Source organism: Catharus ustulatus, chromosome 1, assembly GCF_009819885.2.
Source record: "Catharus ustulatus isolate bCatUst1 chromosome 1, bCatUst1.pri.v2, whole genome shotgun sequence".
NCBI classification, from domain to species: domain Eukaryota; kingdom Metazoa; phylum Chordata; class Aves; order Passeriformes; family Turdidae; genus Catharus; species Catharus ustulatus.
Genome location: NC_046221.1, coordinates 60,781,190 through 60,807,111, shown reverse-complemented (window position 1 = coordinate 60,807,111; position 25,922 = coordinate 60,781,190). Strand labels below are relative to the sequence as shown.

Below are 25,922 nucleotides of genomic sequence, written 5' to 3'. Positions count from 1 at the left end.
AGGTACAAGATGTTTTATTTATTTTGAAGGAAACACTGTAATTTTGGTCCATTTTATCTTCATTGAAATTGTTTCATAATCACAAGGGTTGTTTGCTGATATTTTGTTTAAATTGATAAGTGACCTCAACTATTGGGATTACTTGCAGCAATGAAAAAACTCTGCGTATTAGACTATGGCTTTATTAATGCAGGTGAAAAACCAGGCAACGTTTTGCAAGATTTCTGCTAAAATTTATTCAATAATTTATATATTTTGGTGCAATCATTTTTCAAGGTTTGGAGATGTCTGAAGTCTCTGAGTTTTCCTGATTTTTAATTAAAGTTAAGAATCCACCTTGATTTTATCCTTTCCAGTTGTGTTTACCATTCGGTGTCATTTTTATTCCTTGGACAAGAAAATTTTTCTGAAGAAGTTGCTCAGTCTGAGGCTTTGCTCATTTTTCCTCAAAAGCAGTACCGGAAGAATTCAAGGCTCTTGCAGAAGAAAAACCTTTTACAATTTTGCATAATGCTCATTTTCTTAAAAAGCATTTTTATAATGTCTCAAGTTCTACCTTAGGAGAGAGTAGCAGGAGGAATTTGTTTTGAAATTTATCTCCTGAATCAAGGATTAATCAAGCATTAGAAGGCTGATTACAAGCTTACCATAGGAGTTCATTGCTCTGAAGAAGCAGAAAATGTGCATCTACCTTTAAGATTTTTACTCTTTTGAGAATACGCATTGTTATTTGATGTCATGCATTCTATAAGAAGCATATAGAATCACAGAATAGACTGGTTTGGAAGTGGCTGTAAAGATCCCTGTGTTCCAGCCCCCCTGCCCTGGGCAAGGACACATAAAGGCTAATTTATTCCAGCTCACTGGAGGAGCCCTGAGAGATGGGACAGAAACACTTCTTATTTTGGACTAATCTGACAAATTAATGAAAAACTGGTATATCTAGCCATGGGCACTTAAAATTCAGATGTTTAAACAGGATAGTACTGGTTTTTGCTGACTTTATATCTAGCCTCCAGCAGTAACAATTAATCAGCCTGGATCAGATAGTGGGTTAAAACTGTGAGTTTTGTATAAAAGAAACTTCATGCAGTAATTTCTGCATGGTGGTTTTCCTTTCATTTTAGAAACAAATCTTTGTAACTGATATTGGAATGTAACAGTTAATGGAATCTGCTACTTTTCTAAATTCCTTGTTTCACGGAGGAGTTTTAGCTCTTCAGTGTAAATGGCTGTCCTTTGGTTATGGGATTGTAAATAGGAATTATCTGTAGTGCTTCACATTTGGCCAAACATTTGTGAGAGAATTTGCAGTGACTCCAATTTGCTGTAACTTAAACAAACGGTAAGATTTTCTGACATCTCTGACATTCTTGACAAACTCGTGTTCTTTAAAAAGCAGCCTTTTTACTGATTTTGAACAGACGAGGCTTCTATGTGTGGCAATTGGTACCTCAAACCAATATGAGAGTTTAGGATCCACAGCTGATATTGATCTTGCTGGAAGTGTAAAATGATCACATATAAACAGTAAATTGTCAGGTAAAGCTTTACAGATGCAGTTTCCCTTTTTATTTTTCCATATTTCTGTGAGAATTTGTAATTAGTATCCTAATTGCAATTAGGATACAAATACTCTGGGCCAAATTGTCCAAAGGTATTTGAAAGCTTAAATAGGATGAGGGATCAAAGTGGGATTTTAAAATATTTTGAGTCGTTTGGACGTGGTGTGTTTCAGTGGTTCCAGCTTGGACATCAGAATGTGAAGGCCAACCACAAACAGCTTACAAGAAAGGTAAAACCTTCAATACACAGCCAGAGGTGTTCATTGACAGAACAGAAGTTTGCCTAGTCACAGTCTTGCTGAGACCTTTAGATTATTTTCATGTGTAATATTTCTGTTATGTCAACTTATAATAGCATGTATGTTAATAGTGCTGCACTACATATAATAACTATGTGTTTTATTTCTGTATTATCTTCTTAATACTTAGCAACTACAGCTGAATATGTAAAATCAACTGCTGTCCACAAGCCAAAATTCATTATTGACAGTCAGACTTTTTTTAGTGTCCTATGATAAATCCTGGTGTGGGACTACAGTTGAGAGCCCAGGTATGACTAATTCCTGAAGCAACGGCCAGATGAAGACGGGAGTGTCCAGAGCTGTCTTACATGAACCTGGAAAAATGTTCCTTATTGTAATTGCTTAGATTACTTTCTATTCTTAGCTCATGAAACAGTTTTTTTAAATGCTTCTAACTGGATCCTGGAAACAATTTAGCTAGAACAAACAGTCTCTAAACAAATCTGTGTGTGTCTCCTAGGCCTAACCCCTATGGAAATGTGGGACCAAAACACACTAAAGATGATTTTCAGTGCCTTGTTGAGGTTTCAGCCTGCTCCCAAGCACCAGTCTTCTCTCCTCTGCATCATCATTTTCCAGATGTTTCTGAGTTAGTTACCAGCATTTTGGGAATTTTGAGGCCAGAGAGATGGCTGTGGCCATGTCTGCACTGTTGCATAATACAGGCCCCACAATCTCCCCCGTAGTCACTATTCTAAACCCTGTAAGAGTGAGTGAGTGTATCGTGGAAAGGCATCCATTCTGCATTTGAAAGGTTAGTATTGATCATTACATCTACAAACAGAGAGTGTAATCTGTTTACAGATGAAGCATCCTCTTATTTCAAGCCAGTACTGCTGCTGCAGCGCTTATCTCACAAGAGTCTAGGGTTGCACACCTGCTGCTTTGAGAGCTCCCAGTCAGTCATTCTGTGTTTACCAGCCAAGGAATAGCTGTGGATTTAGAGTCCAAGGGTTAAATAACAATTTGTGTTTTGAAGAGAGTTCTAGCAAAGTAGTGCATATAACATATGTCAGATCTGGACTTTCTGTTTGAGAAGAAGAACTGATCATAACAAGCTTCTTCCTCCAATCCCTGCATGTCTTTTTGCCTGTTTTCAGAGCTCTAGGAGTCCCTAATTTGCTGGGAGGCAATGGCTGTGTGACATTGCTTTACAGTACCCAGAAGACGTTAAAAGCATGATTTTTCTCATGCTTTAAATTCTAGTTCATAGCAGAATAGGAGAGGGTTATTTTTTTCTTTAACTGTACATCTGAAGCAGATTCATTGCAGGTGTGTGTGTGTGCCTGATGAAATTTCCTGCTTTTCTGTGTGCATGGTCCACAGTCTGTGCCCACTGTAAATAATGATTCTTTTTTCTGTACAGTCTTAGTGTAGTTTTCCCACAACACTTTACATGGAATGCTAATTCTCTAAACAGTTTCTGTCCCATTGAAGATGATGAGGGAGTCCACCCATGTTCTGTACACATGCTGAGGATTTGAAATAAGAATTAAAGAAAAAAATTTGTATGACTAAATTTGATGTAATCTGGAAAAGTAATCCTGTTGCTCAATTTTAAAGTCAGTGGGAATTTTGCCTGTTAGAATTTGGCCCAACTAAGCTAATTGTAAAAGTGCCTAGTTTTCAAAGAAACATTGTAAAATATTACATAAAAGAAAGCTTGATCACATTAACATCAGTGGGAAAGCAAACTCTGGAAGAAACATGTGCAGCCCAAAATGAAATTATATGTCCACACTTCTGAGGCTTGGAGCCAAGAACCTCTGCTGGCTGAGTGTGTATGTAAGAGCCTTCTAAACTGAGTAATTTTCTTGATCAGTTATCTGAGTTTTTTCATCTTCCCCACTGACTACTGCAGGAAGTCTGATCTAGACACCAATCACCAATTGCATCCAGCTGCTAATGACAAAACTTCTACAGAGGAGGAATGTTCTGTGAAAATCATAGAATCACTGAGTGGTTTGGATTGGAAGGGACCTTAAAGATGATCTGGTTCCAAGCTGTGGACAGGAAGATCCTCCGCTAGACCAGGTTGCTCAAAGCCTCATCCAATCTGTCCATGAACTCTTCCAGAGATGGAACATCCACAGTTTTTCTGGGCAACCTGTTCTAGACAGTAAAGAATTTCTTTCTAATATCTAATCCAAACGTAATTTCTTTCACTTTAGAGCCATTCCCCCTTGTTTTGTCACTACTGTCCCTCTCAGCTATCTTTAGTCCTCTTTAGGTATCGTAAGGTGCTACAAGGTTCTTCACAAAGCCTCTTCTACAGGCTTAACAACCCTAAATATCTCAGCCTGTCTTCAGAGGACAGGTGCTCCTTTTAATTTACCTTTTAAAAAAGGGGGGTTCTTTCCTTTTTTCCAACGGGAACTTCGCTGAACTGGTGTGACTTCTCGACTATGATGGTAGTGACTTAGCCACTTCTTCTGCCAGGTCTTTCAGGACCTGCATATGCCTCTTGTCAGGTCCTGTGGACCTTCAGGTTCCTTACATATTTTTGGACCAGATACTCTCCTACTGTGGGTAGCTCTTCATTCTCCAAATTCCTGCTTTGCCTTCTGCAAGTTGTGGGGTGTGACTGGAGCATTTTCTAGTGACACCCCATAGGCAAAAATGTCATTGGCATACCTCAGCCTTCTCATTTCTTGGGTAAACACCTCTTCCATTTCCTTCCAGATAGGATTGGCATATTCCCTAGTGTCAAATCTCAGTACAAATCCCTAGTGAAGATCTCAGACAAACCACTGGGCTTGTTATGCGGCTGAGGTGAGCCACTGATTCATGTGAGCTAATATGTTCCCATGGTAATGGTCTAATAATTAGAAAAACCAACACCTTTTGTTCATTCTTTTATATATTTTCAGAAAAGTCTTGCTTCTGGATTTTTGCATGTGGTTTTCTCACATGAAAGGCAACCTGGGGCTGCTGGAAACTGGATGTTTGGGTGACCAGCACACACAATTTTAGATCCAGAACACTACTGATTAAAGGGAGTCCCACCCTTCCCCATTTGTGTCATGTTAGGAGGGGGCTGTCTGTTTGTCTTGGGATTCATATCCCTGTAGACAGACAGGTACATCAGTTACGGTTTACTTTGGGCAAAGTCGTGATAAAATTGCTGCAAATCACAAATGTGCTTGCACAGCAAAAGGCCATCTTACTGCCTGGTCTTTGGGTAATTTTCTGCAATGTTGTTGCCTAAAGTTCTGTATGTGTCTGAAGGGTAATATCTTCTTTTCCCCTGAAGATCTTACTGAGAAGGGGGACCAAAATCCCTTATTTAGCCAACTGTAAGTCCTCCCAGTTTTGTTAGTCCAGATTTTGTAGAAGAAAATATTTTTTCTCAACTCAGTGTTTCTGAGAAGGAAGATTGAGTACAGTAATTTCACAAATACAAGCCGCACTGAGTATAAGCCGCATCTCTGGGTGTTGGCAAATATTTCGTTTTTTGTCCATAAATAAGCCGCACCTGAATATAAGGTGCTCTGTCGTTCGCAGCGAGGACCCGCGTGCAACAAAGTTGCCAAATAGTAACAGAATGGTGGCAGGGCAGGGTTTACTGGCTCAGCTAAAGCTGTGCAGGCTCGGCCCGCTAGGGGCTGCTGACGGGGCCAGGTAGCCCAGCCCGGCGCTGCCGCTCGGCGGGGCCACTGGGGGCCAGCCGCCGCTGCCACTGGGCTCGGTCACCACGGCCCGGCACTGCCCTGTGGTGGCAGGCAGGGACGGAGCCCCCCTCGCTCCTGCGGCGGCGGCGGGCGGGGACGGAGCCCCCCGCCGCCTCCCAGAGCGGCTGCAGTGGTGGCCTGGGTCCCCCGCCGCCTCCCAGAGCTGCGGTAGGGGCAACCCGGGTCCCCCCTCTCCTCCCCGAGCCGCCGCAATTGCAGCGCGGGGCCCCCCCGTCTCTCCCCCGGGCTGTGGTAGAGAGCTCTCCCGCCTCTCTCCCCGCCCCCCGTGCTGCCTGCAGGCAGCCAGGCTCCACCTGCGGTGCAACAGAGTAACAATTTGTAACAATCGCAAAATGCTGACTTTGCAGCAGCTCGGCTTTGCACTCTGGCTGGCACTTCTGAGGTTGTAAATGTCAGAAAATTATTCACATATTAGCCGCTCCTGAATATTAGCCGCATTTCTGGTTTAGGAGCAAAATCTTAGTCAAATTGGTGCGGCTTGTATTCGTGAAATTACTGTACACCTGCACTTTGTGTGGCCTCATGTCAGTGTAACTGGTTTACCATTCAGTGTTCAGTGGGGTATAGGAAAAGGACTGGTGTGGTACGTTCCAGCATTTGGTCCTCTTTGGTAGCATTGTCTTCCTTTCAGCTTCTCATACGGGTGCAGTTACTGCTTTTTTTTGAGCTCTCATCGAAATGAAGATGATGCTGATATTTAATCTTTTTTACCTGTGTATTTCTTTCACCTCTTTACATCTCAAAACTTACAGTAGTTTTGTACTAAAAAAGCCGTCTAAAAACTCACAGAGGTCATGGTAGCAGTGGCAAAACTAGGCTGGTAATTGTTACCCCAAGAACATACTGTTTTCCTTCTGTGACTCATGCCTTTCTTTTCAAAAGGAAAGCAGCTTATAAATCAATTAGGTGTGAGGAAGTAAAACAATGGAAAAGAACTGTTGTATTTGAGCACTTGTGTTGCCATCATGCTGGTAGCTGACAATAGCAATTTTTCATGGCAGAAATAATACTGCTTGCCCTCTATTGTTTAAAACATTGGGAATGAAGGAAACCTAAAGTTTATAAAATCTCACAGAGAAGCCAGCTACAGGGCTGTGCTGAGAATGTGTACAATTGTGTGCTGTTTTGGGATCAACCACCCTAGTTACCATGAAGTTAATGCAGAGGCACAGTGGGTCCTTTAATGGGGCTATAGTAGAATATCTTCCACAGCATCTGTATTTCAGATCATACTTTCATATGAAATGTATTGGCTTTATTTTATATTGTGTAGATAAGGATATGTCCTGATGAATATAAATAAAGGGGTTAGTTTGAATTCAAACACCAGGGTTCAGCATGAGGCAGGAATACTTCCATTTCCTTATAACTACTTTCTGATGGATGCAGAGGCTGGAATATGGTTCTTTAGTGCAGTTATAAATGTCACCTTTACTGTAAGGGAGAGGCATAGACATTTTATATAATACATGTTGTGAAAATAAAGTCTACATTTGATAATTCCAAGATGGAATTGAGATGCTTTGGATACTCATTTCTAATACTTTTTCTCTCTTTAGTGCAGAATTACAGCAATGCATTTCTAAAACTGTGTTTGCTGTGGCCATCTTACGTGATGCAGGAGGGTGGTGAAAAACATTAACGAATGTTGAATTTTTAGTGAATTACTCTGACTTCTGAATTGTATTGCTATATTAAGAACACTGGCATTTCTAAATTCTGTGATGACCTCCAGACCACTTTGCTTTTAAATGCAAAGCCATCAGTTTTTTCTGCAGCATATTACAGACATAGCTATGCTACAAACTACCAAAACCTTATCAGGTTTTCATCTGATGAGATTTCTTGGGTTTTCATTTTAGACACTGAAAAATCTTGCTTTTTGCAAACAAAACCTTGCTTTGAAGAGCTCACTTGGAACCGGTGAATGAGTTTATTGTAGAGGATTAGGAGAAATTTGCCAATATTTTGAGAGGCTGCTGAATTATATACACTAACTAGCAAGAACTCATACTTGGTGAACTAAAACTATGTATTTATTATTTATATCACAATACATGTTGAAATCACAGTTTACAAAAGCCACCATTCAGGGATACTAGTGCTGTGGAATAGGCAGAAAGTGACTGGAATTTGTTATTCGTTATGGATAACCGTTTCTTCCTTTGTTAAACCATGGGAGACATTGGGTCTTCCATACCATATCACACCAGAATAATGTGCTTTTTCATCCTATTAACCACCTTTTCAAGGTTTGTAATGGCTCAGATCTTTCTGTTCTTCAATTTATCACTAATTTTTCAAATCTTTGTGAATGTTCTGTCAGTATGAAAAAAGAGAAGGATCTTCTGAGTCTCCTGCTAAGTAGGAAGAGAATTACCTTTACATTATCAAGACCTGGAAACTTTTCCATTTTTAGTGTCAGACTTCAGTTTTTTCAGCAAGTTTTTAATACTTGTTAAATTTATTTGTACTGAATCTTTTTTGTTTTCCAAGAAGAGAGTGAAATCTGGCATTTGCCAAGAGGTCACTGATATAAATATCAGTATTTTCTTAACATTCTGGAAGAGTTTTCAACATTGTTGGAGTTGATGTCACCTGAATCCCCCAGTAGCAATATTTTAGCAAGGGTGCTGTGAGTCAAATTGATGTGTATTTCAGATGCCTTGGACTAATGGTGATGGCTTGCACTCACAAGCTGGCATCAACAGGTCAGTGCTCATATTTCCAAGTCAACTAACAAACAGGTTAAGATATAAGAATATAATAATTCTAAGTCACTTGGAAAAAATAATGTAAGGAATTTAGAGGTGATGTTAGAAAGCAGTCTGCTGTTAAATCTCACTACTATCAGCTGATATGCCTTTCAACACCTCTCAGGACCTTTTTGAATTTTATGGTGGTAAGATCAATAATTGAAAACAATCTTCATGGAGCCTATTATTAAAGGCTGTATTTTAAAAAAAGCAACATTACATAAGATTTCTGTGTAAAGTTTCTTGGTGGCAAAATAATATGGTATAACTTGATAGACTGATATGAATTATGCAAAGCATATATAATGGACAGTGTATTTTAAGAGGCAGTGAAAATGAAGGTATAAATGCATTATGAAAAGGAAAAGTTAATGCAAGCTTTTTTGGTACTTCTGGTTTGCAAAACAGTTTCTGCATTCTTTGTTTCTAAATGGATCAACCATGAACATACAATAGTAGAGATTAACTCAGCAGAGACAAAAAAATAGATTTACTTGCTCCAGGCTACATGTGATATTATTCGTGTGGTTAACTGTTGAAAACACAATAGGTACGAATTAATACTAATATGTTTTATATTCAGGATCTTGTTTCAATTACAGACGTTTATTATGTAATAATACTTAAAAAAAAAAATTATGTGGGTAATTGCCAAGGCTCTGACATTTCTATTTATCTTTACAGAATAGTATATTATTCAGTATTGGAAAGTAGTTACAAGACAAGAAATGAAGTCTTCTGCACTCTTAAGCAGATAAGTCACCTTCTGCAGTCTGTTGCGTAATCTGCAAAAGGCAGAAATGTTGCTGCCTGCATCGACAGACTTGAAGGCAATGCATAAGATGCCTGTAGTGCTTATAAAAAGTAAGAGAGATATGGCAGCTTTGTAAAATTAAAAGTTTTCTCTAAAATAAATGCTGAGTATAGAATGAGTGGAAATCAAAGGTTGTCAAGGCATAGTGCATTGATGAACAATTGTGAGCACAATTCTTTGCAGCATTCAGGAAATTTATGTTTTGCCTTTCAGATACACAAATGCATTTCATACATTTCACTGACTCCTAAAATGTGCCACTTAATATTAAGATATCATTGTAAAGTAAACATAGAAATGTTAAAATGAGCATTCTTGCATCTAGAAAGGCGTTCTATGTCTTCCTGTGGGATTGGGACTTGCCGGTGAGGTGCTGAGTCCAATTTTTATATGCAGGAAGGTAGCTTAAGAAGTCTTAAGATGGTTCTATATTAACGTAATAATGTACTTGTACAGTAGATAAGCAGAATTTTATGTAATAAGGTTCTTGCCTAACGGTATTTATGCTTAATTTTAAATAAATTTCTAATATTGTTATTGTTCCCCTGATTTTATGGTTAATTTTTCACCAATTTTGGTATCGTTCGTGAACTGTCTGTGCCTAGATTGCAATTTCACATAATTTATTATACAAGACTGCATTTATTCTTTAACTAGTCCAATAGCTGACATATGCTGAAGCTTAAGATCTGTAATTAGTTGACTGATTTTTTTTACTCCCATTATTTGTGCTCTGCTTGCAGCAGAACACAACAGCCACTCTTCTCCCAAAGTGGCTTTTTTAATTACAGGAATTTTTAAAAGTTTATATAAAACCCATTTTCCATCAATAATCAGGAAAAGTGTATGTTCTTTACATGCTGAAAAAACTATATGAGGAGGGTTATAAAAATGATGATCAGTTCAACTTTAAAGCAGATTAATTGTTGGGTTTGGGTTTTTTAAATTTTTCAATACGTGGAGATGCTACAGTGGGTGTTTCTCAAAGTATAAGCCTGATTAACTGATGATTTCTATTTCACAGCTGCATATTACCAGATATTTCTCTCCCCTCTTTCCACTTGAAGAAATAATGCTGTGATATTATAAAAATCTTGTGCTACTTTGGACTAAGTGGAATCTAATAACAGCTTCTACTCAGCAGGTGACACTTTAATACTCTTTAATATCCTCATAAAAATGGAATATGAAGCAGTTGTTTGTAGATGCAGACTGAAGAAGGGCCCTTCTTTAATTTCTTTTCCTGTGAGTTTTTGTCTGTTGGTCAGAAAAATGATTATCTTCATGGTTGCTTGTTTTGGGTGGCTGTCTGGAGACCCAGCTGTGGAGCACCAGTCTGAATTCAGGCCACATTTTCTCTGTTCACCTGTCAGCTTGGTTCATCTAGATGGAAAGAAAAGCCTTGAGCTCCTGAAATGTGGCATGAGCTCAGAGCAGTTCTGCGCTAGCATCTTCCCTCCTGACTCTGGCTCCTCCCCAGGTGCTGGATGATTATGCAAATCTGTGGTGACTGAGGTGGAAATGCTTTTGGGGAAAGAGCTGAGCTGAGATAGATACAAGGATAGTGTACTGCTTGCATATTTCTCCATTGATACAGTGGCAGATTTGAGTGGCAATGCTCTACTAGCTTCCTTTTTTTTGTGAGGCTTTTTTTTTTTTTTTTTGCTAGGCAGAACAGGTGTGGGACTCATCTGTACCAGTTGTCCTAAACCCCCTTCCTTGGCAGGGGAATCTTAAAGGAAGCTGTCTTGTGCATCATGCCCTGCAATTATTCCAGTGTTTCCACTGACTGTTTCTAAGCACGCGGGACTTTGATTTAAAATGGAACATGACCATAAATAGCAGGAATGTGCTTTCAAATTATGTTACTGGCTTTTCAGAGCTCTCATCTCTGTCATGCTAGGCCTTTGAAGGAGAATACGCACCAGAAAATGCTAATGGTTTTCTTAATGACACTGAGGGGAGATGCACAGCTGATGGGAAAGAAAAACATCCAGATCTTAGTCAGGTATTGCCTTTGCCACTGTGAAGTAATCTGAATTGAATAGAGAAATAATTGACTATAATAAAGAAAAAGCAGATGAGGTAGCAGACATTGTGCATCTGCCATTTTCAGCACTGAGAACTGTTTACTGGAGATCAAAAGATGGTCTTATAATTTGGAGCTGAATTGTGGAATGCTTCCTGCTTCCCTTCACATGTTATAGTGCAACGTTTAAAATTTTAGCTGTAAAATTTCAAATACTGATGTGCACAAAAACATGTGATGTGTTTGTGCTCAGAAACATGCTGTCTCATGTGGAGATGCCTAAGAAAATGAAGGGCTTTCACTAGTTGACCAATGTGACAAAAACTTTGAAACTTGATCCATAAGAAGAGGTTTAAAAATTGATTTAAAATTGTGGCAGAATCACAAGCCTGATGTGTTTGACTGTAAGGGGTAGGTAGGTAATGATTCTATTAATGCTATTAAGGACATCTTCTTCCACACATCATCAGTGATGGCTACTTAAAAGACATTGTGCATATAAGAAGTTGGATATGTAAATGTTAAGTGGGATTAAGTGTTTGTGGGATTAGGATTTGCCTTCACTTACTGTTTTGAGTTTTGTCTATTTCAAGAGAATTATGAGTTGGCTTCTGAAGACATGATGCAGTGATGGCTTCAGAGACTGCTTCCCCTCTTACTGGGTGTCCTCCAAAAGTGGGCCGAGTGTACAACTTAGTAATCATTAAAATCTAGGCCAGGAGTGGTGGAAGGTAAAGCCTGCTTGCCAGTAGAAGTTTCTGACTGGGTAAAATTCTGGTGCTACTAAATATTTGATTTTAATGATGTTGTACCTGATGTCAGGCTACGTGTTCTACATTTGTGTAATGTGTTTCTGCTGCTCATTAGAGATGACTATTAGGTGTATAAAGTAACTGATTACATCTACAGTTGCTCTTTATATTTACATTTTCTGGCTGTACCTTTAGGTAATTAGCAACAATGTGGCAATAGTTGTGCATTTTTGGGGTTTTAGTTAGGTTTATTCAACCATTTTGCACTTTCCAGACAGCTGTTGATGTGAAATTAAGGGTGAAGATCTGTAATTACTTCAAAGGATACCAGAGTCTGTGTATTATTTTCAACCCAAGTGAGCAAATCTGTCACAATGTTCATTATTTAGTGACATGAGAGTAAACTATGCTTTATAATTTTGTTATTAGACCAGTTTCCCCCCTCCCCCATTAATTTCCTTCCTTATGTTTTTGTAACATGCTATTTTCTTGAGGCTGAATTCTGTATTGGAGCTGCCCAATAGTAGATCTGATCTGATTAAGGAGGTAAGAATGTGACTGTGAGAATACTCATTTTGGCAGAAGATATGTGATTAAAGGAATTGTGAGACACAGGCACAAATCTATATTTGGAGAGATTTTGACTGAGAAAATCTCAGAAATATTCCATCATATTTATAGGCTCCTAACTCACTATAAAATTAAAATTGTCCTTTTAATATAGTAGTGAAACATCAGGAAATTATCATTTTAAGGTTTGGATCCTTATTTGAAGTTCATCCAGGCTGTTACACCCTGAAATTCTATACAGTCTGGCTGCATCTCGCATAAGAATAGGCCTTTTATTTTGGTGAGGTTTTCTGCTACTTCCTGCCTCCACTTCATCTGGAAATACTGTAAGAAAAGCCTTTCTCATCAGTGATATTTCTTGTTAATATTTTTACATTTCAACGTTTTGTAGTCCACTCTGGGAGGAGGTTACAAGGATGAAAATTCAATTTAATATGTGACTGTGTATAAAGAAATTTTTGATTGACTAATTTGGGGAAAACAAATAGTTTTAAAGCATCTTTATTAAAATACACCACATGACTTGTAGTGTCCTGGAACAGTTCCTCTAGATTGCTGTCTGGGATTGTAGAGTAGCAGGAGTGAGTGTCCCTGGTGCATCTATGGCCTAGTTTGCATCAAGACTCAATTATGCTAGAGAGATTTTTCACTGTATTCTGTGTACTTAGTTGACTCAAAATAACAAAAATTACTCACAATGTATTATATGTATGTTGTACTACCCTTCCATAATTATATCAGTAATCATGAAACTGATTTATTTGAAATGGGGTTGAGAAAGTGGGGTGTTTTGGTTTTTAATTCCTGGCTCTCCTCATCAAACAACTGCAAAACATTCCTGACTGCTTGAGTGCTGAGTGTCTCTGTGATAGTCTATCCATGAGTGCTGAAGAGGTGGAAAGATTCTCCTATGGGAACTGACAGTGGGCTTACTGGCTGCAACCAGAAAAAGCCCTCAAATGTTTAAGTGGCATATATATGATATTTGGCTTTTTGAGAATTGTTTAGGATTCTCTCAAATAACAACTTTGCATTGGAAAATGCTTATTTGTTAAAACTCTTAATTAAACAATCTGTTTTCTTAGTCTCATGAAAATGTGGAGGCTGTGGGTTTTTGTAAACCAATCATCTCTGCAGTTTTCCCATGCAGGGATATTGAGGAAGAAAGAGCTAGAATTTACCACATTCCTCCCTGGGAAAATACGGATAGGAGTCAAGCCTCATTTAGACTGAGAAGTGCCCGGAGTGAGAGGCAATTGTGTACCCTGAGACAGATGAGGTGTAATAAACCCAGCTGTCTATTTAAATAGTGTGAGTGGACACTCCATGAAACACTGTCCCATTAAGGCAAATGTGTCCACTGCCATTCCTCACAGAAACTGCCTGCTGTCCGGGTTCTTTGTTATAGGTAATACATAAAAATATGTTTTCTCATGGGTAAAGTACTCACAAAATAAAATCTTCCAAGGCTTCAACAAAAAAAAACCCCAAGAACCCGAAACCAGTGACAAAATTGTTATTATTTGGTTTAGTGGAAAGATAAAGTACAGGAGAAAAAGTATATGCGCTCTGAAAATGAAGTATTGTTCTAGAGTATTGAAAATTGTTTTTCATGACAAATGTGTTGTAGCTCAGAGATTGCTCTGAAAGGAATTATTTTTTGTGTTCTCTGAAAGTATCTTCAATATTGTATAGTATGACTGAGTAGTTGGTTCCTCAATAGAAACTACAGTAGTCCTGAGTGTATCAGGGTAAAGCACATCTTTATATTAATTTTGCTGCTCAGACTATGCTTAGATTTTGGTTTTTTTCTATTTGATTACTTAACTGAGTTGAAACTCATACTATTTTTTGTCCCATTTGTCACAAAGCTTGTGACCTGACTCCCAGCGAATATCCCTTTCCTGAGTAGGACCTAGGTCCCTTGTGCTAGCCTGAAAGAGATGAAGATTTGTCTCAGCACAAAGAACACCCTCTTATAAACTGAGAAGTGAAGGAGCTTGAGCTCCAATGTGCTCTCCAGTTATTCATTCTGGGAATGGTAGAAACTGCCATTTCTTGTTCTTTCCTTTCACAAGTTGTGTGACTTTGATGCCCTCCTCTTAAAGTATCTCCAGTCAGAGGCCAAGACATCTTTGTCATAACCATTTTATTGTACAGAGTGAAAAGGTTTCCTGTTCCAGCCTTTACCATCTCAATAAAGAGAATTAAATAGGACATAAAATAACCAAGCATAGGAAAATTGAACTGGTATTAAATATCTCTTAACCCCCATCTCTCTCTTAAAAAAAACCTAGTAACTTGCAAGCCAGTTGGTCAGCTACAAAAACATCCATGCTGTAGAATGAGGATTCAGTTGCTCCCTTCTGAGGCAGCTGATCTGCAGTTCCATGCAGAGGATCTTTTTTTTTAATATGAACTTTTTGTTGCAGTGCATAAACTCTGAATGACTAAACTACATAAATATTTAAGTGAATTTAGCTTAACTGGCAGACATACGGTTCTCCAACAGCTGAGATATTTCATTTATGTACCTTCTCACAATTGTGAGAGAGTTATACTGCAGGTAGATTTTTTTTTTCTTTTTTTTTCCATGAGAGAAAGTTTTAAGGAAAAATTGTAAGGAATTCTAACTATTACGATAACATTTTTATTCTACTTTGGGTCTTAGGGATTCAGTATTTCAAATAAAATGTATATCACAAGTTAGTTTTATCTAGCCTTTTGGCAACACTTAACCAGCTTTTTCTAGTTATGTTGTATTTGCAATCAAAAATCAGTGGGAAATACTTTAGTTTATAAATCTAACATTTAAGAAAAATAATTGGTATAACACTGAATTTTCTATAGGATTTTAAACACAGGGGAAAAAAAATCATCAAATCTTTGAGCTTAGGGTACTTTTATGCAGAAAAACGTATTTATTGTTGGTTTTCTTACTGAGGTGGCTGTAACAGCAGACATTGATGGCACAAGGGTGCCCATGAGAGCATGGCCCAGAGCAGGATGGAGCAGAGTACAGCATTTTGGAGTCCTGCCTGGTGTCTGTGCCAGGTGGAGCACTGACATGTCTGGGCAGCTGAATGCTCCTCCATCTCTGCATTGTAACTGCTGAACCCTGTAGCCTTGCCTTCAGACCTGTTGCTCTTCAGGTCCTCTGGGACTGTATTTCCCCCATTCAACTAGACATGTCCAGCTTCTAATTTAGTCCAAGGACATAAAGAATGGATGCCATCAGGTCGCACAGAAGAATGAAAGAATTAAAATAGCAAACAGCTGATGCTTGTACTTTATTTTTAGCTTATTTCCTGTTGTTGTCCTGTAGTTGCTGATATCACAAAAGCTTCCTTTCTAGTAGCTTTGCTTAAAATATGCATACATTGTGTGTATATGCATATTCATGCTGGAGTTTGGTGTTAGGTTATCCAGTGTGTTTGCTTAAGAATGAGGCAGTATTGGCTGAAACTCCTTGAGAATGAGAACTGCAAGGAACTTTCTGTGAGGCTTTTCCTTCTGTGAGCACAGCCCTGAGAGTTTAGCTGCTCTCAACCTGTGTGCTTGTAGCATGGGTGGGCAGACTTTTCTCCTGACAGACACACAGCAGACAATAGACTTTATTTTTGGTCCAAACACTGAACGTCTCTTCTTTACAGAAAAGCATTGAGTCAACATTAGTCCCCTGTAGGACTTAATGTCACAAGGAGTCAATCATATTTAAATGAACTGTATAGGGAGAGTAGGGTCTTCAGATGCTGTAAAAGGGTGCTGTCCCTGGAGATGTCATGTGGATTTTTGCTCTCTCCTTTCTAATTCCCCTTTGAAGTGAGTTTGTTGAGTCATGCAGGACTAAAATAACTGTGACAGACAATAATTCAGCTTCCTTATTTCTTACCCTATTCATGCACTGACTAGACACTCTTCGTCTTCCTAATTTCCTATCTCCTCCCCCATATCCATTCACTTCCTCAATTTCTTTGGCTTATAATAACACCACAAAGCCCATATGTTACTCATTTAGGCTTATTGTTTCCTTTTTTTTTTTTCCTGAGGGGTAGCCAATTCTCGTAAATATAAGCCTGACCATGTAAATTTTAGCACATGCAGCATTGACATCATTATGTCAGGTGTTACAAGGAATTCCCAGCCTTTCATAAGCAAACATGTAATTAGAAATTGTTATTTTATTTATTCCCTACTGGGCATTTGCTGGAGTTGGAAAGAAGAGGAATTTTGTCAAAAGCTAACTTTCTGTGTGTTTATTTTCCGATTATTTTCTTACTGCATGAGAGTGCAACAGAACCAGAATTTTTACACAGTACTGCATCTTGTAGTTCAGTCCTAGTGCCACATGATAATTTTCACCACATCATCATGTCCAGTGGCAGCTGAGGGATGAAATATCCATACTTCGTTCAAAATGTCCTGTTCTTGACACATTTGTGTGCATGTTTTTTAAAGAATCTGTAGGTGTCTCTAGTGAGAGAGTTCTGTTTGAACTGAAGTGACATTAGGACATCCTGGCTGTAGTTGGGGCTTGACTATTGTCTATCTGGGGTCTCAGCACTTCGCATGCGAAGTCAGTTCTTCTGCCTCACTGTGTAGTGAGTAGCCACAGCTTCCATTAGAGGTCCTTCAACAGAGTTGCTCCATGATAGACACACTCTCAGAGATGTTGTGTGGTGCCCTCCATAGCTGTCTCTAAGTGTAATGTGCATATACATTCTATTTAAAATTCTCTTAATTTTCTTCTCCCAGGTATTACGACAACTTTACCCAGTGCACAGAACGTGAAGCCAACAATGCAAGTTGTTTTTGGCCAAACCCCCTTGCAGAAGGCTTTATCACTGGAATTCATAAACAATTCTTTTCAAACTGTACTTCAGAAAAGGTTCACTGGGAAGATCCACCGGATGAAATTCTCATAACACTGATCTTGATCCCAGTCATGTTGACATGTGCCATGATAACACTGGTAGTATGGTGCAGCAAGAGAAGTGATATCCTGGTCTAAGTTCTTCTTCTGGGCTTTCCTTTTCTTCCTTTCTTTATTCCCTGAACACTAAGAGAGGAGGACAAAGAGAGGAACTTGGCATAAAGATTTCATATCTGCTGAAATGGAACCAGTGAGATACTGAGATGCTCCAGTGAAAGAAGAGCTGCTTGCTGCTTCTGCAAGTCACTGCTTCTGCCTTGACCATGAGTTGCTGGTGGAAAACTTTACTTCCATCAAGCCTCATCAGCATGGAATTCACAGGCAGCTCCCAGAAACAGGAGACTTCTCAGGCAAATGGACCCCTTGCCTGCAAAAGGAGTAAAGTTACTTTTCTATGGGTAAAGCTGGCTGGTAAAGTTTTGCAAATCTGTATGTGTGTAATACTGACTGTGGGGAAAGTTGCATCTCTTGAGGTTTTGTGCAGGACACTCAAGGTTTTCATCTGTGACTTGGCAAGATCACTGGCAAAGGAACTGATTAACTGGTGAACTGATTAACCTGGATGTAACCAGGTGGCAGCTTTTCCTAGATGTTAGTCAAAATCATCATTATAAAAACTGGGAAGTATTGTTCTGGCAAAGAAACAATTTATGTGTCCAGTGACTATCTGCACAGGGAAATTATCATGCCACATTATAAAATAGTTTATAAAATTCCTTTAAGCATGGCTTCTTGGAATTGTATGTCTTACAAACAAACTCTGGGAGGATGTACAGGTCTTACTTTACAGAGCTGGAAAATGAAATTCATTGATTATAAATATACTAAGGAGTAATGAAGAAACTTTCATATGCCAGACTCTAATTTTCCTCTTTTATGATTATTTTTCTTGATGACTTGTGTTCACTGTATATTCTCCACATTCACTTCACTTTGTGCAAGTGATAGCCTACAAATAAATATAGAGGTGTCATGTTGATTGAGGTGCCTTTCAGAGTATTGTACATAAATAATTCTTTGTCCTGTGAAGAGTGTGGGAACTAAAGTATGAACATCAAAACTTGGAATAGAAGTAAAAGGAGAGAAAAAATTCAACTCAGAAATCTAATTCTGTCAAGTTATGTAATAGTTGAAATAAAGATCATATGCTCAAAACAAAAGAACTTTGTGTTGCAAATCTTCCTTTCAAAACGTCTTTCAGTCCAGTGCTCTTCTATGACAAGTGTGCAACGTCTGATACAAGTGAATTTTCATTTTTCTGTACCTTATGCACACAAATAAAATACAGTTGAATGACCAAGCAATTGCATTTATATACTTTATAGTTAGATTGCCTCCTTTAAGATTTGGGCTCTGTGTTTGACACTCAGGTCTGTGAGTATGAAAAGCATTTCCATGCTTGAATCGAATTAGAAGTGCTCAATTTACAAGATTATTTATACATTGCATATAGATAAATAAATAACCCCTGTGAGCTGTACTGGTTTGTTTTCATGTCCTTTCACAACTTGTTTTTTCATTACGCTAATGTTGGAATGATTCAATTTCAAAAGTGTTTCCTGTGTGGTTTTCCAGACTCTTCCTCATTCTCTAGATGCTAGCAGAAATTGCTCTTTGTAAAAAAGAAGAGTGAAGTAATGTACTAAGGATTTTGGTTGAATTTTGTATTTATCTGTTACTTTCTGTATTAAAATGCTTTGGACCACCAAATCTAGTGGTCAGTTAAAAAGCCCAACCCATTCATTTTATTCAAGTTATTGTTTGGTTAAGCATTTTGTGTGGCCAAAACCACGCAGTCTTATGTTTTAGTCCTCATTTTACTTAAACTTCAGCAAGCTTCAAAACTTAGATTTGGAAACCACATAGCAAAATTTTTGAGTTTTTGAAAGCCACATTAATTTCAACCTAATTGCTGTGTTTGGGGCAAATTCTGGACCATTTTTGACTCATTTGAAATTGTGTTCACCTGATGAACAGGTCACCTGAGAGCTATCAGTCAGCTTGATTCATAAGCTTAATTTATAAAATAAGATTGGTCTGGATACTAAGGGAAGAAGAAAGCTTGATGACTTCATATCACCAGATGTGTACTGTGATCTTTAAAGAATGCCATGTTTAAAATCTCTAGTTCAAAGAGTCTTTAAAAATATAAGAACCAAAGAAGTAGAAATAGTAGCTTTTACTTCATGTGCCATGGAGTAGAAGTAGAGAATTCTGACACTAGTCTGTGCTTTGGAGGCTATACATAATTGTGTGTCTTCCTTATCCAAGTTGATCTTCCATTACATTTATATAGATGAAGAAGGGCAGAGAAGTTGAAACTGTGCATGGGAAACAATACTGATTATTTGATGTAGCCTCAGTGGTTTAAATCTGAGAAATATTTATACTGCTTTTAGGAAAAAAGCAGCTGCAGGAGTTAGGTCTTAACAGTTGTGTACATTAATAGGGACCCAGAATGATAACTGTTGAATCTTTTGATATAGGTTGTACTACGCATTAATGAGAGTTAGTGGTGCATGAACCTTGCTACCTCTCCCCAAAAACCTGTTTCCATTGGCAAGAAAATCACATCTGGTACCAAGAATCTGGCTCATTTATCAATTTCAAATTAATTTGATGTCCCAACAGAGTTTCAGGAATAAAGATATTCAAAAAGAAAAAAACCAACTTGTTGAAAATCTTTCCTAGAACTGGAAGAGTGGTTGTTCCCCAGCAATATTTAGGCCAAAACAGAAGAGACAGCTAGCTGAGATTGCTAATTGCTGTGAGTTCTGGGATTTTTTGCTTTTGGTAACAACTGGGGAAGTGTGGTTTGTGCCCCTTTTTTGACTGGTGTAGGTGGTGTCTCTTCCTGTCTGAATGTCATGTGTGCATCCTGGCAGCAGGTGTCCACCTGCTGCAATACATTGGCTTTTTTGGAAACTGAAACAAAGTATGAATTTTGCAAGGCAGCAAGATGCAGCAGTGCTGGGTATTATTTTGCTGAAGTCTTGATTGTCAAAAGCATGAGGGTATTTCAGAAAATGAAAGGTCCTGAGGTCTGTTTGCAAAGTCTGAGTTCCACAGGAGAAAAAGAAAACATTGTATTTTTTTAGCTCATGGGTGGTTTGGAAGGATGAGGACAATTAGTGACTGTCATTGCTTCTGAATGCAAGAAGAATAGTGATCTCTGTGTACTTTGAGAGAAATACCTACGTGCATGCAGTGGTGTCTTAATACCCAGAAGTGGACATTAAAAAAGCAATTGAATTTTAGTTAAAGAGTCTGTGTTTCAGAACACACTCTAAAAGAATTTTGAAATAGGAATCTGAGCCCTCAGATAACTCTGTGGATTTGACAAGAAAAGCAAATTTTCTGCACAGTAGGAAATCTGAGGAGCATTGAGGCTACTACCTTGTCTTTGGCTGAACTCTCAGCAGAACATTTTGAAAGGACACAAATTGTAATGGTGCATAATAGGCATAATCTGTCTACACCAACTGCGCTGAAACACTTGAGGGGGTGGAGGCAGACCCAGGTGGTCACAGGCAGCATAAAGGTACCACCCTGGAGCTGCTGTGAGAGCTAACTGCTGAGAAGTGTCTGGAGACACATCAATGTGGTGCCAGACTCGGTTTTGAGGGATGTGCCTTTTTGTCTTGCACAGAAACCATGACTAATGTGATGGCCTGACTGCTGGAATGGAAACAGCTTCAAATGAGTCTGTAGAATATGTGCCTTTGTAGAGTTTCCTGGGAGTGTGTGTATACAGACAAGACTACCAGGCTACTGTTCTTTTTTTTTTCCTTTGGAACTTGCAGGGATGGCAGCAGCATAGCTGGAATTACTCCTTAAGATTTGACATTCATATATAACTGAGTTCTGTCTAAATCCTTCATGGTGGGATATTTTTTCTTTTAAAGTGTTTTGCATCTGGGGTGTAGATATCTACATGAGATAGGGTCTCATGCTTCGTTTTCATCTCATTATAAGGGAGACTCTTGGTTTTGATAAGATTAATGACCAGAAATGCTCTCAAAAGACCATCAAATGGATCCTAGTGACAGTTTCACTGTAGGCTCAGCTACAACGTAGTAGAGATCTAAATTACAGAGGATGTTAATCATGCGCCAGGTACCTTAGACCTCTGTTCTTCAGTGCCCTGTCTGAGTAGGGAATAATCTCAGAAGGATGCTATGAGAATAAGAATGTGAATGATCACAAATTACTTAAAGAACACTGAGTTGAAGAACATACTTATAACAATCTAATGATTCAAAATGACAGCAATTAAAAAAAATGGGAAATAACATGGGGGGAGAATTTTCCTGATTCAGCCTATTTGGCTGATTGTTTTTCTTTGTTGTTTATTCTTTTATTTACAATTATTCTTTTTTTTTTTTTTTTAAATTAATGGCCTAGAAGGGGGAAATAAGGAGCCTGTACCTGTTAAAGCAGAGCTCTAAGCTTCTGAAAAGTGTCATTATATTTCTCATCTATGATTAACATTAACATGGATCTTTTGTCATCTTCATTCTCCTGCCGCTCAGAACTGCAGGAGAATGCAATTTTTGCTTGACAGTTTCAAAACCATTAAAGATTAAGAATGACAACAGTGGAAGCTTTTTTACACATAGCTGCTTAAAAGTGAAATATGTTGAGTGACTTGGAAGCTAACTGAACTATTCCTGGTGAGCACACCAGGGAACTGCATAGATGTAGAGACAGTGAGTGGGAACACAGATAATTCCACTGACACAAATCACTTCAAATCCTAAGAAATGATGATATATTTAATTACTCACCTCATAAAAACAACCTTATCTTATAAGGTTGTCTTGGAGAAAACCTACTTATGTATGTAAATATGTACCTTATTTCTCCCTTCTCTTCAACAGGACTGTAGCATAACTGCAAGGGGAATATGCTGCTGTTTTCCAGCTAATAGTTGTTTTATGCATTATGGAGACTCCATGACTGAGTGTGAGTGGCGTATCTGCTCAATATTTGATGCATAAAGAAATTCTACATAAACCAGAAAATGTTATGTGGGTGCCTATCACTACAAAGAGGAAATCCCACTGGTTTATGTGCACGAGAAGCGATTGGAGTCACGTATGAGCACAGATCCAAGCTTCATAAGAGCCAAGACATTGGGGAGACCGACTGATACCTGTCTTGGAGTGTATCTGTGTCTGATTAGACTCCTGTACCACCAAAATATTCAGATTTTGATAGATTATATTGGTCAATTGTTGTACAAGCAAAGATACACATTTTATGAGACCTGAACAAGCAGGTTGTTTTGTTAGGAACTTGGATAGGAACTAAATTTGAAAGCAGTTGCACATTCAGTCATTCTTATTTCAAATTACTGAAATGAGATTACTTTCTTTAAGGTCAGCATGGATAATTTTTCAAAGATATGAAGATAGTTACACAGACAACTGGTATCTTACTTTCTGTTTTGTTTTTGATGAAAATACTGGACACAGTTATGTCAGAGTCACAGTCTGAGCCAGCAGACCTGAAGGAATATTATAGTCAGATTAGAAAGGAAATTTTCTTAGTCCTAGTGGGGCACTGTAGTAGAGTGCTGCTTGAGGCTATCTGGAGTCACTCTGCAGACTGGAAAGTCTCACCTGGAAAGACTTGAGTTTGCTGTGTTTTGACAAAGGGAATGATTTTTAAGGACAACTGTTAGTAATTGAGGTTACAGTTTATAGAAGCGTTATAGGATCAGCATCTTAGAGACCTGTGCGCTGGGATCTCTGTGCTGGGATTTTGAATGAGTGCATTCCCTCGAATTTGAGTCTCTAAGGAGAGAGATTTGCTTAGAGTATAACATTTATGAGGTGGTTGGAATGAATTTTGCTGTCAGCAGGGAGTGAATCCCAGTTCTCTTGGACTGCCTAATTTGTCCCAGTTTATTTTAAAGTGAAGAGCTCTGCCAGTAAATGTTACCCTTCTTAAGAATTAATCTGGGCATTAAAACTACTTTTCAAAACATTTGGAGAAAACCGGTATTAGACAATCATGTTGGCAGAATATCTGCAGACTATCTTTTTTTTTCTGTCTTTCAACAATTTGGTTTTTCTAGCAAAAATAACATGTTTTAGGAGTACTTTCTTGAGCAGAGTAGCAGAACTAGCAGTCCTTTCTAATAATTAAAACCTTAATACTTAACACAAAATGCTCTCATAAATCTACTACATAAACTTTGATTTTCTTATGCTCTTTTCAGGAAAAGAAACCAGTAAGTGTAATTTCAGTACTTCAGATGTGGTGCTTGATCACTGGATCCTCTCCATCTGCATGCTGTATATAATCTGAAATAATTACGAAATTATTTTTGTTTAGCTGCAGAAAATGAAGAAAAATGTTTCTGACTCTGGCTGCGTACTTTGGTAGATTATAAAACTGATAGATATGGTATTTTCTGTAATATATGGTACTGTCAGTGTATACTCTAGGGTAACAGTTTAGAAATACAAACCAAGGGCAGCATTAGGTCACAAATATTTCTAATACTGCAAAAGTGTACTAATGAAACAGGAGGGTTTTGCTGAGGAAAAAATCAACATTATAGTATTTGCTTACATAAAAGAGCCAATATGATAGTTTATGATGCCAGTTGAGGTTTTCATTAAAGAATGAAACCCAAACCTTGGTAACCAGCAAGAATACAGTTAGACGAACACTTGGAAAAGCAAAGACCAGATCTACATCAGCTGCAGGAGTTTCCCAAATGTACACAATGTTTGAGTTTTTTGCCCTGCTACGGATTGCTATGATTACTTGTCCTGGGTTCCAGAAGTTTTAAGAACATCAAATTCAAGAGAAGAAACACAGTTAATCAAGTAAAATTTATAAAACAGAGCAATTTAAGTAATGTGTATTCCAGAGACCACAGTGCAATTCTGCATTGAAAAACCCACATTGCTCATCAAGTTTTTTATCACTTAAGGCTGGCAAATGTGAAATTTTTGATTTCACTTGCTTAGAGCTGGGTCAATTGTATAGGTGCAAACTCTGTTTTCCATTCTCTAGTATGGTATTTATAGAGCATTATTATGAACATGGTAATTTTCTGCCAATGTACTTTTGGTAAGAAATCAGACTTGGACTCCCTTGCTTTCAGGGGAGTAACAAAACGGGTCAGCTCTCTGTCTGGAGACACAAGGTGTGCTTTTTGGTGCAATTAATATCACTCCAATTGCCATGATGAGAAATTTCAGGGAAAAGTGTGGTAAGAAGTAGAGCAGTGCCTCCTTTCTGTTGGGCTCAAATCTCTTTGAGCCCAATCACAAGGATGTGTTGCAGTCTGGAGAATTCAAAGAACAAGAACTTTCCTCTTGGACCACAGCATGTGATCTTAACAGTCTCCTTTAATCAGGTTAACCTTCATTTTAGCTCAATGGCTTTAAAGAAATGTCAGTCAAACATTTTCTCCACCACTGCATTTCTTAATTCTCTTTAATTCTTAGGGCAGTCTACAGAGTCTTAAAAATTTTTGCCCTTCAGAAATACACCAAGAAGCAATTAAGATTCCTTTGAAATGTTGCTGGTGTTTATAAATGTTAGCAAATGGAAAATATTGCCTATTTCCTTTTATCTTGACTTATAGATAGGTTAGAAAGGTGCATATAAGGAGAAGTAAAAGGTAACCGATGTATTGTCTTGAGAAAAAAATGACAAAGTTTTTAGATGAAGTAAAACTTGAAAGACATTTTACAGTACCGTTAACATGTGTGGTGTCAAAAATCATATAATCAATCTAAGTATTCATTTACATTTTTATTATATTTGTAAAATTAATTTATGCAGAAGTTACAGACGGACGTTTTCCCTTGGTTTCTAAATTTTGCCAGTATAATAAAGTATATTGTACAAAGATTTGGTAACGCAAGTCAGGACACATAGGATGAATTTGTCATACTCATATTCTTTTGTGCCCAAAGGTATTATTAAAATCAAAGTGTTTAGAGAAGAAAGGCAAATGCAGCAACCAATTGGACCACCCAGCTCACAGACAAAAATAGAGCATAATTCTCTTTTTTGAATATGTACTATTCTTGCTCATGGGGATACATAGTTGGAGGGAAAAATGTGGCTGTTGTTTTCCCAAATGTTTGTTATAAATGGAATGCACCATTTACTGTTCTGTAAAGCACTATCCAAAGTCAAAGCCTTGGAATAATAATAAAAAAAAATACAATTCATGATGTCTCTTTTGAAGTGTTATTTCAGTTCAAGGATATAGGCAAGGGGATTGATGCCTGTCTGGTGGAAATTGAAAACGACCAGACAAAACAGTGTGATGAGCAACCAACAGAAGTTGGCATTGTTTTGCACTTGTGCTATGCACTTTATTTATGGAGAATGAATCTGATTTTTAAGGTGGATGGTTATCACTTTTAATTAATGCACTAGGTTTTCCAAGTCATTTTTTAAGTACAACTTCAGAGAAGTATCACCTCTCACTGATAGGCAGGCTAGAGAGTATACACCCTTGATGAAAACCAAG

At 38.1% G+C, this 25,922-nt stretch overlaps 1 protein-coding gene across 2 annotated transcripts in view; it reads left to right on the top strand.

Moving 5' to 3' along the window:
• The window catches only part of RAMP3 (receptor activity modifying protein 3), a 46,137-nt gene extending 20,520 nt beyond the window's left edge, over nt 1-25,617 (top strand). For both annotated transcript variants that reach the window (XM_033078413.1, XM_033078421.1), the window contains exon 4: nt 17,236-25,617. In XM_033078413.1, the coding sequence (XP_032934304.1) occupies nt 17,236-17,491 (256 nt within the window). In that variant the 3' untranslated portion in view covers nt 17,492-25,617. The remainder of the gene's footprint in view (nt 1-17,235) is intronic.
• The last annotated feature ends 305 nt before the right edge of the window (nt 25,618-25,922 follow it).